The sequence below is a fragment of the Prosopis cineraria genome, unplaced genomic scaffold (assembly GCF_029017545.1).
Source record: "Prosopis cineraria cultivar Desert tree isolate PC_DT_omini unplaced genomic scaffold, ASM2901754v1 PC11, whole genome shotgun sequence".
NCBI classification, from domain to species: domain Eukaryota; kingdom Viridiplantae; phylum Streptophyta; class Magnoliopsida; order Fabales; family Fabaceae; genus Prosopis; species Prosopis cineraria.
In genome coordinates, this window is record NW_026555342.1 from 14,564,270 (window position 1) to 14,583,205 (window position 18,936).

At 31.2% G+C, this 18,936-nt stretch overlaps 3 protein-coding genes across 3 annotated transcripts; 2 read left to right on the forward strand and 1 right to left on the reverse strand.

The window, feature by feature from the left end:
* Positions 1-859: 859 nt before the first annotated feature.
* On the forward strand, positions 860-2,026 carry LOC129286150 (F-box/kelch-repeat protein At3g23880-like). The gene has a single exon (XM_054922166.1). The coding sequence runs from the start codon at positions 860-862 to the stop codon at positions 2,024-2,026; it is 1,167 nt and encodes a 388-aa protein (XP_054778141.1).
* A 4,572-nt stretch (positions 2,027-6,598) lies between these two features.
* Positions 6,599-7,846, forward strand: LOC129286152 (F-box/kelch-repeat protein At3g23880-like). Its single transcript, XM_054922167.1, has one exon. The coding sequence runs from the start codon at positions 6,599-6,601 to the stop codon at positions 7,844-7,846; it is 1,248 nt and encodes a 415-aa protein (XP_054778142.1).
* A 2,044-nt stretch (positions 7,847-9,890) lies between these two features.
* On the reverse strand, positions 9,891-11,072 carry LOC129286153 (putative F-box protein At5g62660). Its single transcript, XM_054922168.1, has one exon. It carries the CDS (start codon positions 11,070-11,072, stop codon positions 9,891-9,893), a length of 1,182 nt encoding a protein of 393 aa, XP_054778143.1.
* Between the last annotated feature and the right edge of the window lie 7,864 nt (positions 11,073-18,936).

The following is an 18,936-nucleotide window of genomic DNA, read 5'->3' on the forward strand; positions in this document are numbered from 1 at the left end:
GGCGCCAGATCAATCAATAAAGAAGAAAATTTAGGTCCATTATGATCCAACTATGCAATAAAAAAATTTACTCATGATTTTTTTTAATCTATACTTATAACTCATGATTCTGGCATAAACACCATTTTTTAACAACTCATGTGATGCCATCTGTCAAGTTCTTATTGGATAACTGGATGTAATAACCCTAAACAATTGTACGTAATTTTTCAGTATAAATAAATTATATATTTTTGTTAATTATCATTTTTGTGGATATTTAGGGCCTCTCTTAAGATTCAAAGAATCTGATTATGACTTTCATGAATTATTCTTGTATTTTTCCCGGTTCATGAATCAAGTTATTAAGTGTATAAACAGTCACATGTACCGAATAAATTAACATTCATTGGCTTTAAGAAATGTAAATTATAATTTTAATAAAGATATAAAATCTATATTAGCATTTAATGATTTTGGAGCCTATAAGTAGAGGCTCTCCTTAAAGGCTTACAGACACATGAATAAAGTAAATGAAAAGATCCCTCCCAGGCTTCCTCTCCAAAATTTGTTGTGAGATCGCTTGATTCAACCCAGTGGAACGAGGCAGGCCAAGTAGAGCATCTTCACCACCAAGTCACAACTCGAAAGGCCCTCTCCAAAATTTGTTAGCGTTCGTGTCATGTTGTGCATTTTTCTTTTTATTTGTTTTACCATATAATTTTTTCGTTGTAAAATTATACCTTTTTTTCCTTTGGTAATAGAAGCCAGACTATCAGATTCACAGATCTGATTGAAGAACAACCTTCCAATATCAACAAAAGTGGGGGTGGTGCCCTAATAGTCGTTCTAAAATCTCTATTCAGAAATTCTTTTTCCAATGGCAGACATTGTGGAGAATCCAGAAAAGAAAGCTGATAGACCCCCTCTTCCCCGACATATCATTGTTAACATTCTCAAAAGACTTCCAGTAAAATCCCTAATTCAATTTCAAAGCGTGTGCAAAGATTGGAAAAATCTCATCAAGTCTCAGTCTTTCATAGAAATCCACCTCCACCATTCCAGCCATCAAAACTCTTCACTTATCCTCGGATGGCAACATTCCAGGTCCTTTCAAATGCAGGTTGGTTTGCTGAATCACAACGTGCAACTCCTAGAAGTTCAAACCTCTCCTTTGATCAACTGGATATTTGCTAAGATCTTTGGTTCTAGCAATGGATTGCTCTGTGTTCGAATTGCTGGGGACAATGTGGGTCCTCGTCCTATTTTATTGTGGAATCCAGCGATAAGAGATCAAGTGAGAAAGGTGCGTGTGCGTCCTAGAACTAGTATTGATTCTGAGGGTGAAGATTACATTTTAGGATTTGGGTTCAGTCCAGTTGATAATGATTACAAGATAGTGAGAATTAAGATTCCTAACTATCAACTTGTGGTTAGCCCAATGGAAGTGTATTCACTAAACTCTGGGTCATGGAAGGAAGTAGAATTTGTAAACTCAAAAGGTATGACTATTAGGTGTTTAAGAAATGTCACTGTTAATGGAGTCATGTTTTGGATTGGTGGAAAGCAGGAGGTGAATGATGATTATACTCTACTTTCATTTGACCTGTCAAAGGAAGAGTGGACAATGATACCAATGCCTGATTTAAGCATTTGTGATAAGAAAAAGCTTGTTGTGTATGAGAACAAACTTGCTGTGGCTACTGGCATTGTTGGGGAGGATAAATCTTATTTGATTCATTTGTGGGTGATGGAGGAGGATGCATGTGGGGTGGGATGGATTTGGACTAAAATATTTACTAGCAGACCCTGTCCATACATGTTTGATCCATTGACTATTTGGAGGAATGAGATTGTCTTTAAGCCTTTTAATCAAATTCAGAATGATGTTCCAGGATCAATTTTATATCTGCTCAATCTTACAACCAATAAGTTTCAGAGGGTTGCTCTTAGATCTTCCTCTTTCAATAGAATCAACATTGAAGTTTTCAATTATGTGGAAAGCCTTGTATCAGTTGGCAACAACATCAACGGTGAAGGGCTTTGATCTTGGTGAATATGAATATGGGTTGTTGCATTGCGAGTTTACTCTATGTAAACACTTCGTGGAATTGAAATGTATCCAATATAATAACTTTTATTATTATTTATTTACAGTTGCAGAATCCTTCTTGCAAAGTTATGTGGAATGGTAATTTATATGAACCTGATTTGGTAATCTTTCTTCTTCTACAATCTCTTTGATATTCAATGTTAATCAATCAATTCTTACTATTTTTTAGACACTAGAGAGGAATTAATTAATTGGTTAATAAATAATTGCATTGCTCACTGGATTGGTTAACATTGCAACAAGATGGTATGTAACCAATGTATAAAATTCCAAATAAATCACCTTCTCTGATTTCAGATTCAGGTAATAATGGCCTTTCTTTACACAATAACAACGAGAATAAGTTTTGTACGATAATCTAGACTTTCACGTACTTTATCGATTTGCAAAATATTCCAAGTGACAGTGGCGTAGTAGTTTTAAACAAATTAAAGAGCAAGTCCGATTGCCAATATTCCAAGTGAAGAAATGCTCAGCTAGGCAAAGCTTTTGTGATGTAATTAAAAAAAGTAGGGATTAACATTATAACTATAGATTTGGTCCAAAAAATGGAAGGAAATAAACATTGTATCCAAACAAAATCGCATGATAAGGACTAATTACAAATTGGTGGCAAAAAAAAAAAACGATTAATCTACAAATTGGTACAAATTAATTATATAAAGAAAGGGCTGATAGATTTTTTATCCCTCCTAATTGTTCTTGTCCTCAACCTATATAATGGTATTTTCTACCATATGTGAGGTAACGAGGGAGATTTAAGTGTATTGTTCTCGCACGGATACGCCAAGCTAAGCAAGCGAGTTTTTTTGTTAATTAAAGCATTTTGAGTTTTCTTACTTGAGAAGATGTGATTGGCCAAAAAAGAAGAGATGTATAATTGGAAAATGATTTTTATCAACTTATTCTTTTTAATTCATTATAACTTGATATGAAAAATATCACATAATAAATAATAGATCATATATTTTAATTTTTCCACTGTGAAATTGTGTCTCTAGAATAAATAAGTCTTTTGCCTAATAGCCATATTATGGACGTGCTCTTTTCTTCTCAAATTCCTTGTCCAATGGCGGCCACTGTGGAGAAGCCGCTAACGATGTACGTACCCTTTATTCTTGAGGATATCATGGCTTAGATTTTCAAAAGACTTCCGATAAGATATTGATAATCCATAGAAATTTATGTAATCTTAGCACATTTTTCTACAATTTCATATATTTTTTAATGATGTTGTGGATATTTTTGACACATGTAATAGGAAAATGTGAATATCTTATACTTGAACTTGAATGAAAAAAAATTGGTCTAAAATATGCATAACTTTTATCTTGGTTAAGATTAAACTTGGACCTTACAAAGTTATTTTTGTCTTCTTAGATTGTTAGAGGATTACTTAAGAAGCAAAGAGAAGGAGTTAAGAAGTCACTGCACCAAGAAAAAGACAAGACAAAGAGTGAAAAATTAAGCTTCAATCAAATCACTTTCAACCTAAGTCAACAAGAGACAAAGAGAATTAAGTCTCAGTCAACAAACCTTCAACCTCAACCAAAAATCAGAAGAAGAACTTGTGGCACAGCCAAAGGGTATTTACAAAACTCTGCATTTTAGAATCAAATAAACTAAAACTAAGGTTACATATATGAAATTCTCATACTTCCAAAGTCATTATGATTTCCAAAAGGTTCTTGGGGGCAAGCTCTGCTAGGGTTTTGGATCTTCAAAGGAGATTAGGCCCAGGATTGAATATTTGAAGAGATTTAAGTGCATTTTTTTCTATTTCTTCCCCCTTTTCTCTCATTTTTGCTAATATGGATGCTGCTTATTTTGTTATTTTTGCTCCTTTCTAGACATGATGGCTCATAAACTTGATCTAGATTATTTCAAACCTTTGAATAAAGTAAAATTTAATTATTCCTCTATTTTGATAGCTAATGATATATTTTATTTATTTTATCTCTTGTTTAGTGCTTTTAACTGTTTGATCACCATTCAGATTGTTGTATTTACTTAGGTTATGTTTAAGAAAGCTAACTTAGGTATATAACTGTTGTATGTGTGTCAAAAGTGTGTGTGTGTGTCAAAGTCCCACATTGACTAAAGGAAGGAATCTCCTAGTGTATATATACTAAGAAATGAAGTGGGCTAGTAAAATGGGCTTGGAGGAGAAGTGGCCTCGCACACATGAGACAGGCCAACTCAGGGCAATCGCAATTGAAATCATTTACAAAAAATGGTTAAATAAATAATTATTTTTGCTTACCCGAAAAACCTCTGATTTAGCAGTTTTCAAGTTGAACTTGAGGCATTGGCAGTTTTTTGGAAACCGAATTCTGTGCGTTAATGTTTTATCTGCCAAACGTCTCCAAATTGAACGCTGAATGTTTTCGGATTAATGGACGTGCACGTTTCTGCTGTTTAAGGCATGTAACTGAAGCATTAATCCATGAACGTTCGTTGTTTAATGTATGTATAACCGAAGCATTAACCGGTAATTATAACCCAACGTTTGTGTCTCATTCCTCAGCCTATAAATAGACACGGATGCGGACAGAACAGATAGCAAGCGTTCTCGTCCTCTCCTCCGTCTGATCTTCTGTTCGTCTGTTCTCGTTTATAGTCTCCGCTGTTCTGTTCCCTTACTCCGTCGCAGGAAGTGCTCGTTTAATCCTGGGGGACTGCCGGTCCATTGTCCAGGTGTACCGAAATAGTTTTTAAGGACAGTGTTCTTCCCGACACGACTCGAGCAATCAGTAGCTCACTGTTCGCCTCTGTATCTGCTGTTTTACAACAATAACTTGGGTAAAATGGTGTTGAACTTAAAATTTACAAAGTTAAATATATAGTTTAATTTAATTAGTAAAGTAGAGCTATTTTACTAACCCTTCATAGTCAAATTAAGATTGAAGTTTCAAATTTGTTTTCATTAATTATTTTTTAAGAGGTTGAGAATTTTTAATGTTAGAAAAAGTACTTGATTTTGTCTTGAAAAATATTTTTAAAGTAAATTAGAGTCTTAGACTAATATTTATTTCCATTAAAAATCATTTTGAGGGGCATTAATTTAAGTTTTATGAAATACAAAGAGAAAATATCATCCTAGGTTCTATTTTTTTGAAGTCAAAGTTTCAACAAATTTTATTTGCTCTAAGACACTTTTCACTTAAATTTTCTTTATTTTTAAACAAACTTCATGTTTGATTTTGCTGAACCTAATTCAAAATTAAATAGTGAATGATATATATCTTTGGAAAACTTTACTACAATCTGTGTGCTTCCAAAACTCTACCGAAAACCTAATTCCTCGCTGAAAAACCTTCGTCTTTCATCCAAGACCACCTTCACCACTCGAGCTATCCAAAACCTTCACTTTTTCTCGTACAATTCCATCGCAGTCTCCCTAATTTGTAGTTAATGAATATTTTCTGCTGAGATTTACTGAACTTTACAATTTGTTGATTTTGAATGTAATCCTTCTGTATATGCTTTAAACAAAACTGGGTTATATTATCAGTTTGAATAAACATCCCAATATCCCCAAAATCAGTAGCAATCTCTTAAGCCCTCTTCGCTGCCTCCATCAGCTTCTGCAAACTCTCCATGGAAGGCCTCTTGCGCATCTGAAAAATCGAGAATCAAACTTTAAAATTTAATATGTTATTTTTATATTGTTATTTCAAATTAAAACTCAAAAACGGAAAACCAGTCAATCATATTACTTTAATTTGTAACTGACCCCGATCAATACCTTTTTTAAAACAGAAAACTGCAACTAAAATAATTAAAATCAAATGAAATTTAAATTTCCAAATGTAATGATTCTACATAATATTTAAATGGTAATGATTTGAATGACAGATATTAATTGATATGGGATGATGTGCAAAATCTCTTGGCCAGATGCACACATAAATTATATAGCCAATGCATATATAAGGAAAAGATAGAAGTATCTCCTGCATCGCTGCAAATAATCCCTATACGCATTAATTTTAACAAATAAATCCTGAATTATCATGGCACTTTTGATATTTTAATACGTTAATTTGACATAAAAAATTAATAATTTAATGCGTTATTCTGATATTTTTATTTCAAAACTCGAAAACGGAAAACCCATCAATTGTTAAATCATATTAGTTTCGATTAATAATATTTTTTTGGAAAAAAAAATCAACTAAAATAATCAAAGTAAAATGAAATTCAAATTTCCAAATGTAATGATTCTACATAATCTTGATAGGGAATGATGTGCAAAATCTTGGCGAGACTCACAGAAATTATATAGCCAATACATATATACGGTATAGATGTCATTGGCCAAAAAAGGGCAGAGTTGCATATTTAGAAAAGTGTTTAATTCATTAAAAATTGATATGACAATTATCAAGATTATATATTTTTTCCATTGTGAAGTTATATCTCTTGAATAAATAAGAGTCCTTTTGCCCTAATAAGTAATAATCGCGTTAGGAACCCTCTTCTCCTCTGATATTCCTTCTCCAAATGGCGGACACTGTGATGAAGCCGCCGACAAAAGCCGACGTACCCTTTCTTCCCAGCGAAATCATGGCTGAAATTTTCAAAAGACTTCCGGTAAGATTCCTCACTCAATTTCAATGCGTTTGCAAAGACTGGAAAATTCTCATAAAAAATCTCTTCAAGACTCCGTCTTTCATCCAAGACCACCTCCACCACTCTGGCAATCGAAACCCATCACTTCTCCTCGAACAGTACCATCGCCGTATCCGTGGCATTCGCCTTAGTGTACTGGACTATGATAAGCAAGTTCATAAAGTTCAAGAATCACTCTTGACCAACTTGCGGTTCAATGTTGATATTGTGGGTTCCAGCAATGGCTTGGTCTGTGGTAAAATAATATTTAAAAGTACTATATATCATCATCCCCTTTTAGTGTGGAATCCAATGACTAGAGAGGCTAGGAAGGTGCTTCCCAAAACCATTATTAATTCTGAGCTTGTTGACTTTGTAGGATTTGGATTCAGTCCTCTTGATAATGATTACAAGATAGTGAGAATTATTGTAGATGATTCTAGTGTGATTAAACCAATTGAAGTGTATTCATTGAAGTGTGGGTCATGGAAGAAAATAGAATTTGGAAACTTATTAAAAGGCATAAGGATGACTTCTAAAAATGTCACAGTTAATGGAGTTATGTTTTGGTTTGCTAGATGGTACGATGACATCGATACAATACTTTTAGTTGACCTATCAAAGGAAGTGTGTACATACATAAGTTCAATGCCTTATATAAACTACTTTTCTCCTAGAAGACTTGTTAAGTATGAGAACAAACTTGCTGTGATTGCAAACAATATTGAAGGAATAGATCAATCTAATCGGATACATTTGTGGGTGATGGAGGAGGATCGTCAATGTGCATCGAAGGATGATTCGGAGAGATGGAGGTGGACTAAGATATATACTAGCGAGCCCTATCAATCCAAGTGTAAGGACTTAAATCCTGTGACTATTTGGGGGAATGAGATTGTCTTGTTACCTTATGATCAGGTTGAGAATCGTGATGGCAAAACAACAACTTTATATTTGCTTAATCTCATTACTAATGAGTTTAAGAAGATTGCTGCAAGAGCATACACTTACAACTATTACCAAACAAGGAAACGAAGACCTTTCTATTACAATGGAAAGAACATTGAAATTGATATTTTTAATTACGTGGAGAGCCTTGTATCAGTCGGTAACATCAACATTGAAGAACATGGATCTTGAATTTTATTATTGATTTCATTGCATTATTGTAGGTTTACTTGAACGTACTTCTAGTGGAAATGAATGCATATTTAGCTTATATCATTATATTTTGAAAGCCTTCTTGCAATATGTGGAATGATAATTTATATGAACCTTATTTGGTTATATATCTTTTCTTCTACAATTATATAGTTAATAGTTAAATTCTCGGCTGATATTCACTAAACTTTACAATTTGTTGATTTTGCATATAATCCTTCTGTATTTGCTTTAAACAAAACTTGGGTATATTATCAGTTTGAATAAACATCCCATCCCAATATCCACAAAATCAGCATCAATCTCTTAAGTCCTCGCTGCCTCCATCAGATTCTGCTAAACTCTTCAAAGAATCTCCCGCGCATCTCTGCAACTAATTCCTAAAACAATTAATTTAAATAAACAAATCCTGAATTATCAAAACATTTTTGATGTTTTTAATACGTTGATTTGACATTAAAAAAATTATTACGTTATTTTGATATTTTCATTTCAAATTAAAACTCTAAATCGGAAAGCCAGTCATTCATATTACTTTGCAACTGATTTCGGTCAATAGTTAAAAAAACTGCAACTAAAATAATCAAAGCCAAATGCAATGGAGCCAAAAGTGCAGGATATTAGAACTCAAGTTCTAGTAATAATCCATCAAGAACAATCAAAATAAACATCCTACTCTAACAATGTATTTCATAATATTCATGTTGAATCCACCCAGAAAGCACCCAAATCATTTACATATTAGTCAATCAACATGTGTACCATTCATTCCATAGCATGAGAAAACTATTAAAAACAGCATCATCAAGGGATTGACATTAGCTTAAAGATCAATGAGTCAGAAAAACAAAAGACTGATAAAGATTTTGGCTTCTTGGAACATTCAAAACTTGGTGGCTCAGATTTCTTCTTTGATTCCCAGAAAGTGCTTAAGATTCCCTCATTCTCTCCACAAACATTAACGATATTGCTGTATCTGAACTCTTCATCTCATCTTCAATTCTTGATAATACTTATTCTTCATATACACGCTTTTCTTGCTTGGGGACAATGATCAGATGCCACTTCTGTAAAATGTTTTATTGTATTTAAATTTCATGAAAAAACTTAACTTGATTATTTACTATTTCCATAATTTAATAATATGCATGGTTGTAAATCAAAACGTATAAAATAAATTATGTAAACGTATAATAATAGTAATAGTAATGATAATGTTAGTAGTAAGGTTTGAGGAGAGATGCTTAGGTTAAGTCTCCGATTGTACGCGAACAAGATTATCTCTAGTAAGAATATATTTGTGAGAAATTAGCAATAACAATAATGATAGTAATGGTAATAATAATAGGGATAGTAATTAGTAATAACAATAATAATGGGAATGGTAATAATAATAAGGATATGTTTGGAATTTTAGTATGAAGAAAATTAAACAAGGAGCAATGGGTTTTTAATTACAACGAACCAAGGTACTTGAAAAGAATCTCATTTGATATTCCTAAGCCCCGATGAAATCAATTAAATTCAATATATTTCTGTTGAAGATCATTTAAACATATTTTAATCCAACATATATGTGTTTCTCAAAAGATTTCTTGAAGTCAATTAATTAGCAGATTTTAATTATCTCATCCTTTATATACGATCATAGCTTATGGTTTCATATTTAGAGCATGATTGGAATATCATCATGTATTAAAGACCAAGTATTGTGAACATGACTGATGCACAAATATTATTCAAATCTACCTCTCTCACATGAAAGCAAGAAACTCAAATTTGTTTCACTAATACTTTTCTTACCTCCCACACAATAATAAATAAAGTCATCATTGGTATAATACATGGACATGTACCAAATAATCCATACACTAGCAATTTGAAATTATATACACATCTGTATGTAAAAAAATAATAATAATTGAACAACCTCAAGGATCAATATCATTAATAAGATCAAATAAAGGAACAAATGTCTACATAAAGGGTATCAAGAAACTTATTGCAACATAATGTTTAATATTTACAAACTACCTTCAATATGAAGGTTCTCAATCGATATAAGACTTTCGACATGATTGAAAATACGACAGAGATCATAATATTTAGGGATAGGAAACTCCCTAAGCTCATTGGTAGTGAGATTGAACAAATATATACTAGTTATTGTTTTAATCGGGTATTCAATCCTTCGAGGTCTGAAGACGATTTCATTCTTCCAAATAGCCATTGGATATAAGTTGCATGAATAGGGGCAACCAGTATACTTCTTAGTCCAATTCCATTTCTCCCTAGATGCACTCGCACCCTCCTCCAGCACCCACAATTCAACACAGTATTGTGTAGTCATACAATCACAAAGCAGGGCAAGTTTGTTGTCAAACAGAGAGAGTTCATAATTGTTATTAAATCCTGAAAGAGGTATTGGTATAAATGTAAATACTTCCGTTTCAATATCAAACGAAACTATCAATGTAGGATCATAACCATCATGATTTTCTACATCCATCTTATACCACATCCAATATAGAGCTCCATTGACACTAATTGCATTAGAACCACGCATTATCCCCTCTAAATTTCCAAACTCTATTTCTTTCCATGACCCTGAGCATAACGAATATACTTGCACACGATTCACCACATCATATTTCACATAAATTATCACTATCTTGTAATCATTAAGTAATGGATTGAACCCAAATCCTATACAGTAATGACTAGTTGTGTCCAGCGGTTTGATTGTGTTCACCTGTTTGAACTCTCTAATAGCTGGATTCCACAATAAAAAGCAACGGGGGAATAAATCACACCCGTAGATTTCAACACAAAACAAGCCATTGCTGGAATCAAGGATCCGAGCATATGTACAGGAATCAAGGAAAGGTGCCTTTTGATGAACTTGAAGGGTTTGCAATTGCAAATCATGATCCAGCAAACCAAAGCGATACAGATCATTGGAGAGAGATTCGTTTCGGCCAAGTCGTCGAGGATATTGGTTAGGTCTCCATTGAAGCACGAGAGGAGGGTTTGGATGGTGGGTGGAGTGGCGGAGGTGTTCTTTGATGAAAAACTGAGTCTTGAATAGATTTTTCCAATCTTTGCATACACATTGAAATCGGAGCAGAGATTTTACAGGGAGTCTCTTGAGAATGTCAATGATGATATCTTGGGGAAGAGAGGCTATTTTATCTTTCATCGCCATGCTCGCCGTTGGGAATTAAGGAGTTGCAAAGAAAGCAACTTGGCAATCGATCAATGTTAGGGTTTACATACGTAGTCGAAAGACACTAAGATGATCGCGTGCTTTTAATGGGCCACAGGAGATCTAAAATTTCGGATATTATAAGGTCAAGGTTTAATTATAAGAAATGTTTTATTCATAATTTAACTTTTAACATCATCTTATATATGTATGTATGTATGTATGTATATGCATATTAAATGATAGATGTATTGTTTGGGCTATTATATATGAATATGCTTGTGTTCAACCAAATTAAAGCATGTGAATTTTTGATACATTATTTATTCTATAATAAACTTTCTTTATTTGTATTATTAAAAATTTTAAAATTCACTTATTTTGATTTGTTTAAACAAAAAATATATTTAGTATTAAGATTATGCTCTTTGCTAAACGTTGGGCAAGTGAGGTAGTGCTTTTTATTGTGTTTGTTTTTCTTTTGTTTAGTTTGTTTCATTCGTTTTTCCTCTTGTATTAAAAAAGGAGATTAATAAAAACGTTATAACTAAAGAATACCACAGGAAATTCCAGATAATTGCCTTCTGATGCCAGAATCAGATAATAGTATCCTTCCCAAAAAAAAAATTGTCTCTCTAGTTGCATATACTTTTATCATGCAAAATTATTAAGTTATTTAATTGCTTATACTGGTCAATTGCCACCAATAATAGTTAGACAAATTAGGGGTCGGTTTATTTAAGACTGAAAAATAAGTAATTTTTTAGATATTTTTAAAGATTTTGCAAAAAGAGATTTATTTTGTAAAGATTTCATAAAAAAGTAGTTATTACTTTATGTTTAGTTGCAATAATAAAAAATTAATTATTAGTTAGTTATTTTTAAATTTTATTATATCTATTTTTATTTTTATATTATTTTAAAATTTTATAATATTTTTGCTTATCTCACTTTTTTAAAACATTTTCTTTCATCTATTACATTAAATTATTTTCAGAAATTATTTAAAGTAACTTCTTAAAATGATAAAAAATCATCTTTTTTATTTTGATTATTTTTAGAAATTTTAAAAAATATAATAAAAAATCTCAAAATAATTTTTTCCAAAAAATAAGCGTTCTTTTTCATGAAATAAGCTAGAATAAACAGCCCTAAAGTAAGTCCAATAAATTCTAAGATTCCCAGCCAAGACATACTCAACTAAGCAAGCTTTTGCATTGTAATTAATTAAAAAAACACTGACAAGATTATCAATTATTATGACTTTCAATAACTTAAATGTTATAAATAAATAAATCCTGAATTATCGAGGCAGTTGTGATATTTTGATTCGTTAATTTGACATAAAAAACTAATATTTCAATACTTTATTTTGATTTATTTAATTTTAAAAGTAAAAAAGCCCATCAATCATGTTACTGTAATTGCAAGTAAGTAACTGGCTTTGATCAATCAATTTTAAAAAACTCCAATCAAGATAATCGAAGTCGAATGAAATTTAAATTTCAAAATATAAAGATTCTAGCTAATATATTAAATGATAACGTACGATGTTAATGTTAAAAATTTTAATTTGATATATAATGTTGAAAATTTGATACATAATTTCAATTGATAAGGATCGGGAGTGCAAAATCATGGCAAGATGATATATTATTTTTATTATTATTATTTTGAATTAGAGGGGCAAGTACTAATTGCTTGAGGTTACAAGTGAAATCAAACCCGTATCCTCCCACTTATTAGGAAATGTATATGTCACTAAGTTATAAGACTACTGACTAAGATCATATATGTTTAGAAATCATATTGCAATACAAGTGTATCTTATATCATGTAAATTGCTGAGACATTATAAGAAAAATGAGTATAGTTGGAAAAAATTGCTAATAATAAATTTACCCTTATGATTGGTATTGTACTTGAGGATTAAAGGATCATTTGGTCCTCTATCACATTTTTTACTCCAAGGAAAAGTTTTACTAGCAATTTTTCCTATTTTATAATTTGGGCTGGTCATCTAAATTTGCAATTGATAAATTAAAATAAAACAAAACGCCAAAATTGCTTTGATTATATTTTCTTATTTTACTTTAGATTTCATGAAAGAGCACTTTTAACACCATTTTTCCGTTGGAAAAAAAAAAACTATTTTCCGTGCAGGCACTTTCTTACATGAGTAATCATTCCTCCATCCTCCGTAAGTTTTTTTTTTTTTTTTAAGTTGCCAAATTCCTCCACCAGTTTAAGAGTTTAACCATGCGACTTAGTCACAATCTTCACAAGTTTTTAAGGTCTAACTCACCAAAATTTTAATATAGCCAAAAATCATTTCAATATAAAAAATATTTAATTACTATTTAATCACATGAAATCCCCTTCTTTTCAACGCTTGCTTTATTTCTCTTCATACACTCATTAAAATTACCCAACAGAACAGAAAGTGTTCAACCCAAAGGAAATGACACATAAACTAAGCCCAATTCACACATATACCGTGTCACGCACAGGACATGCACAAAACAGACCACAAAATGACAATTCCAAAGGGACCTAAACATATGAAGAATTATGGATACGGGCTTCAAGCGGATTGTTTTGGTGAATCAAGACACTTGTGAATTCACTTAATGGGCTATCACTAGACTTTAGTTGCAACTCTGTCCAGATGAAGATTTATGCATGAGGATACAAACAAGAGAGAATTATGATTAGGTCCTATACAAAAAAATTAATTACTGTAAAGTTCATTAACAATTAAATTAAACTACATTTATTTAATTCTCTTGTGGGATTTTAATATCATTCTTCCTACAAACAAACTAACAACCCGATCCTTTGTCTCATCCATTTCATTCAATTGAGTGCCCATTTGAATTCTAAACCCTTACATTCGGGCTAGTGGTCTCTAATGTGTCCTTCTCTAATGCTCCTTATAATGTCCTAACTTTCCAATTTTGTTTTTTATTTTTTCTTTGGATCATTGGCTTCTATATAAAATAAGAGACATTTAAATATCTTGATGTCTCAAAATGATAAAGATTTTTATTTTTTATGATTTGTTAAAAATAAAAGGGTGTATTTGTAATATTTTTCTTTAAAAATTATAAAAAATATAAATCTTCATCATTTTAGAACATCAAAATATTTAAATGTCTCTTATTTTACGTAGAAACCAATAATCTAAAAAAAATAAAAAATAAAATTAAAAAATTGAGACATTTATAACGAGTATTAAAGAATGACACGTTAGGTCCCTAATCCCTTACATTCCAATGCTGTGGTGGTGTCCAATCTTGATTGAGAACAGGCGCTCTCTCGTGAAATTTTTTGTTCAATGGCTAGCAAGCATCTGGTAATGGAGGCCGACAGGCGATTTCATCCCCCACGATATCATTGTTAAATTTCTCAAAGACTTCCGGTGAAATCCCTAGCCCGGTTGCAATGCGTGTGCAAAGATTGGGAAAAACCTCGTCCAGACTCCGTTTTTCATCCAAGCCCACCTCCACCACTCCAGCCATGACAGCCCTTCACTTCTCCTCGAAGGATACCATCCCAGATTCTGTGATATGCGTGTTAGTTTACTGGATTGCGACATGCAAGTCCTTGAAGTTCAAAATTCACCTTCGACAGATTCCTCTTTCGATATTAACCGGATCGTGGGTTCCAGCAATGGCTTGGTCTGTGTTAAAATGTCTGAGAGTGGTATGTCTCCTCCTTCCCTTTCGTTGTGGAATCCAGCGATTAGACAGGTTAGAAAGGTGACGAGAACTATGAATGATTTTGAGGGCGGCGATTGGCGTTTGGGATTTGGGTTCAGTCCAATTGATAATGATTGCAAGATAGTGAGAATTTATGTTTCTGAGTTTTATGCTGTTGTTAATCCCGTGGAAGTGTATTCATTAAGATCTGGGTCATGGAAGGGAGTAGAGATTGGGAACTCAGAAGAGGCTTACACATTGTTGGTGTTAGAAACGTCACTGTCAATGGAGCTATGTTTTGGTTTGGGTATGATGAAGGTGGTGGTGGTGTGATAGTTTCATTTGACCTAGCAACGGAAGAGTTTACATTGATACCGTTTCCTCCTTTAGAGTATTGGGAAAATGAAAGGCTGATTGTGTATGATAATAAACTTGCTATCGTCTCTGCAATTTTTGGGGAGGATGCATCTTATTCAATTCATTTGTGGGTGATGGAGGAGGTTATGTCTGCCGTTGGGAGGAGTTGGAATTAGACTAGAATATATAGTAGCAGCCCCTGTCCACGCTAATTAGATCCAGTGACTATTTGGATGAGAAATTGTTTGCAAGGTTCCTTTTAAGTTTGAGGATGTTGGGACACAAAGTTTATATTTGCACAATCTCACTGCCAATGAGTTCAGGAATAAACGATCCATAGCTGTGGCCCCATTGATGGAATTTTCAATTATGTGGAAAGCCTTGTACCGGTTGATGACATCCACATTGAAGAGCCATAATCCTAAATTTTAATCATGACATTGCAGGTTTAGTATATTTAAGTACTCTCGGTGGGTATGAGTTCTTAATAGTTTAGATTGTTATTTATACCTGTAGTTGTTGGATCCCTTTTTGTGAAGTTATGTTGAATGATGAATGTAGATCTACAAGTAATAGACGTGTCTAGCTTTATTTGACTATTTATAATATCAGGATTCTGCTCTTTATTTCAGAGACGGATCCATACTATAACTTTGTTTCTGGTTTATGGTATTTCTGAGATTTCAAAGGTGGATGCATGGGATGTCTTATAGGGGGAAAACTAAAGTATGTGAAGCTAATTTTGAGTTTCTCGTTTTTATTCCTTTTTTATTTATTTTTTTTTTTGGTTGGGTTTTGGAAGTAGTTTTCTGCCTTACAATCACAAGGCGTGTTATCTCTGGATTACTGTTGGATTTGAATTGTGTTGGCTTAGAGTTTTTTATGAAGTAATTCCAATAAGACTCAAAGGATCTACCCTTGTTTCATGATTGGATTGAGAATGGGATTAAAATCAATTATGGGCTGTGAAGCAAAGATTTCAGGGGAGAAAGACATTATTGGATTAAAAATGGTTAAATTTTCTGCAGAAACATGTTGAATTCAATCTCCATTCTGACTATGGAACTGAACATCTAATGAAACTTGTGCAAGTACTTTTTTTAGTTCTTACACCGCAGTAGCTAAAATCTGATGGCAGATTCTTATTTTGAACTCTACAATTTCAGATAGGTTTGAAATGATTATATGTTAAGAGGGTAGGAGTGCATCATAAAAGGACATGTTTTCTCTATAGGACTTTGGCATGGAACAAGAAAATAGTTCATGACATAAGGAGATAAACATGCTCTTCCGGTGAGCACATATTTTGTCTATGAAATTGTGAAAGGTTAGAGCTAATGGATTTTATTTACAGGCTTCTAAAATGAACATATTTTAGGTAGCTGGCAACATCTACATTTGAAAAGCATTGATCCTAAATCTGAGTTATTACAGTTCAGCTTTACTTTGTTCTAGCACACTTGGTGGAAATGAATTCAGAAAAGCTTTGATCATTTTCAAAATAAAGTTTTTTCTTATGCCCTTTAGTGATGTTTTGTAGAATGATGAATGCAAATAGTAAACACTTGATGTTTCTAGCTTTATTTGACCTACCTATGATATCACGGTGATCTCTTTTCTTCACATTGAATTAAAACAGTTTGATCTATTATATATGTTAATTTTTAGATTATTAAAATTATTGGTGAATGATTAATTTTTCTAAAACAAAAACACTTTTAAAGTTTAAAAAAAATTGATTTTATATTTTTTCAATAAAGAAAAAAAAAATTGATTCAATACAATGTTTACATTTTATTGAATTTATAGGAAATATAATTATTGGTCCTTATATTTTTAATGAGTTTTGGTACTAGCTCTTGTACTTTTTTTCGTTGCTCCAAATCTTATAAGTTTCATATGTATACAATGTTAGTCTTTATTATCGCTGACAAAGTTAAATCTATTGATAGATACATGACCTTGCTAATTTTGTTATTGAGTTAATTAAATTATGATAAGTTGAACATTATATGAGTAAAATGGCTATTAATATTTTTGCATGTCTTCCTTAGTTTTTGTGTTTTCTTTCTTTTAAAGTTTTATTCATTGCAAGTAAAATGATTACTTTCTCCGTTTACAAATACAAAGCATTTTTAACTGAATGATAAAATAGCAAATTGATCTTAAACTATAGATCTAGAAACATTTGAGACTCTAAATTTATTTTTTGTACAATATTACCCTTTAACTTTAAAAATTGTGCAGCATGACTCCTATTGTTGTAAAATATTAACTTTAACCTTTAGTTAACTAAAACATCACATAAAAAATTACAAAAAGTGACTACTAAAATTTTATTTTTAATGGTCATTTTTTGTAGCTTTTTATATTATTTTTATAATTTTTAGATCCTTTATTATAATTTTTCATCATTTTTGATAATTTTTGAAGTCTTTCCTATCATTATTTAGTCAACAAATGGTCAAAGTTAAATTTTATGAACAATAATAGTCAGATTATATCATTTTCAAAAGTTAAAGAAGAATATTATATCAAAATTGTTTTTAAGGTCCTAGATACTCTTGAACTTATAGTTCAAGGTCCAATTTATTCTTTTACCCTCAACCAAATTACACCAACTATAATTTAGTTAATTACCATTAAAATGATGCTATCTTTCAATGTTTATCTTTATTTAATAGAATGTCTTATTTAAAGGTAAGTGATTGAACATTTTATTTATTAAGAATGTTTTTGGAAAAAAAATTAGGAAAAAATAATTATTTAATTTTTGAAGCTTTGATTGTGTAACTCAATTTTTAAATTTTAATTCATTATAACTTGATTCTTATAATTTTGATTCTGTTGTAACTCACTCCCTCTAACTCAATCCTAGAGAGTTTTAAATATTTAAAATATTGATCCTTATATTTAAAAGATAAAATTGTAAAGATTAAAATTATGTTAAAATTTAGGATTAATATTTTAAATTACTAAACTCTTGTAATCTTTACAAAGATTAAAATTTTAAAATTTTTTAATCTTTAACATTTATTTTTTAAATATAAGAACTAATATTTAAATGATTAAAACTAAAAATTGAGTTGTAAGAGTCAAAGTTAAGGGACTGAGTTACATTCAAGTAAAAAAAATATAAGGACGGAGTTATAATAAGTTAAAATTCGAGGATTAAATTATAACTGAGTCAAAACTATAGAATTCAAATGATTAATTTTTTCAAAAATTTAATTACATATGAAAAATTAAAATTACTTTATATTTTAAATATTTAATCTCAAAAAATGTCTTGTATTTTTTAATAGGGGAGTATAATTTAATGTTCTCCTTATATTTTTGCCTTCTATTCAATTTTTTTACAACTCATTATAATTTTAATAAGTAAGCACAAGAAATAATAAATTTATACACGTTAACCACCGTTAAATTTTTATAGTTATATTTAAAATATGAGGACTTACATTATAATAGATGAAACTTAAAGGACCAGAAGCAATAAAAAAAAATGAATGGAAGCTAATACCCAAGACATGTTAAAAATATATAGACTAATAACTGTATTTTTCCTAAATTTTTTGCTGAAAATTCTATATGGATAAAAATTAGGGAGAATGATAGAGAAGCTCCAAAGAGATCAATTAATTCAACTTAAGTCTTAAATTTCAAACTCTAAGAATTTACAATTTTGACTCATAATTTGCAACTTTATTATGATGAATTTGTAATTTTTTTAAAATTTTAACACGGTTGGAAAAATAAATAAATGAAATACAGTTGTAGAAGTTATAGAAGTTACAAAATTAAGA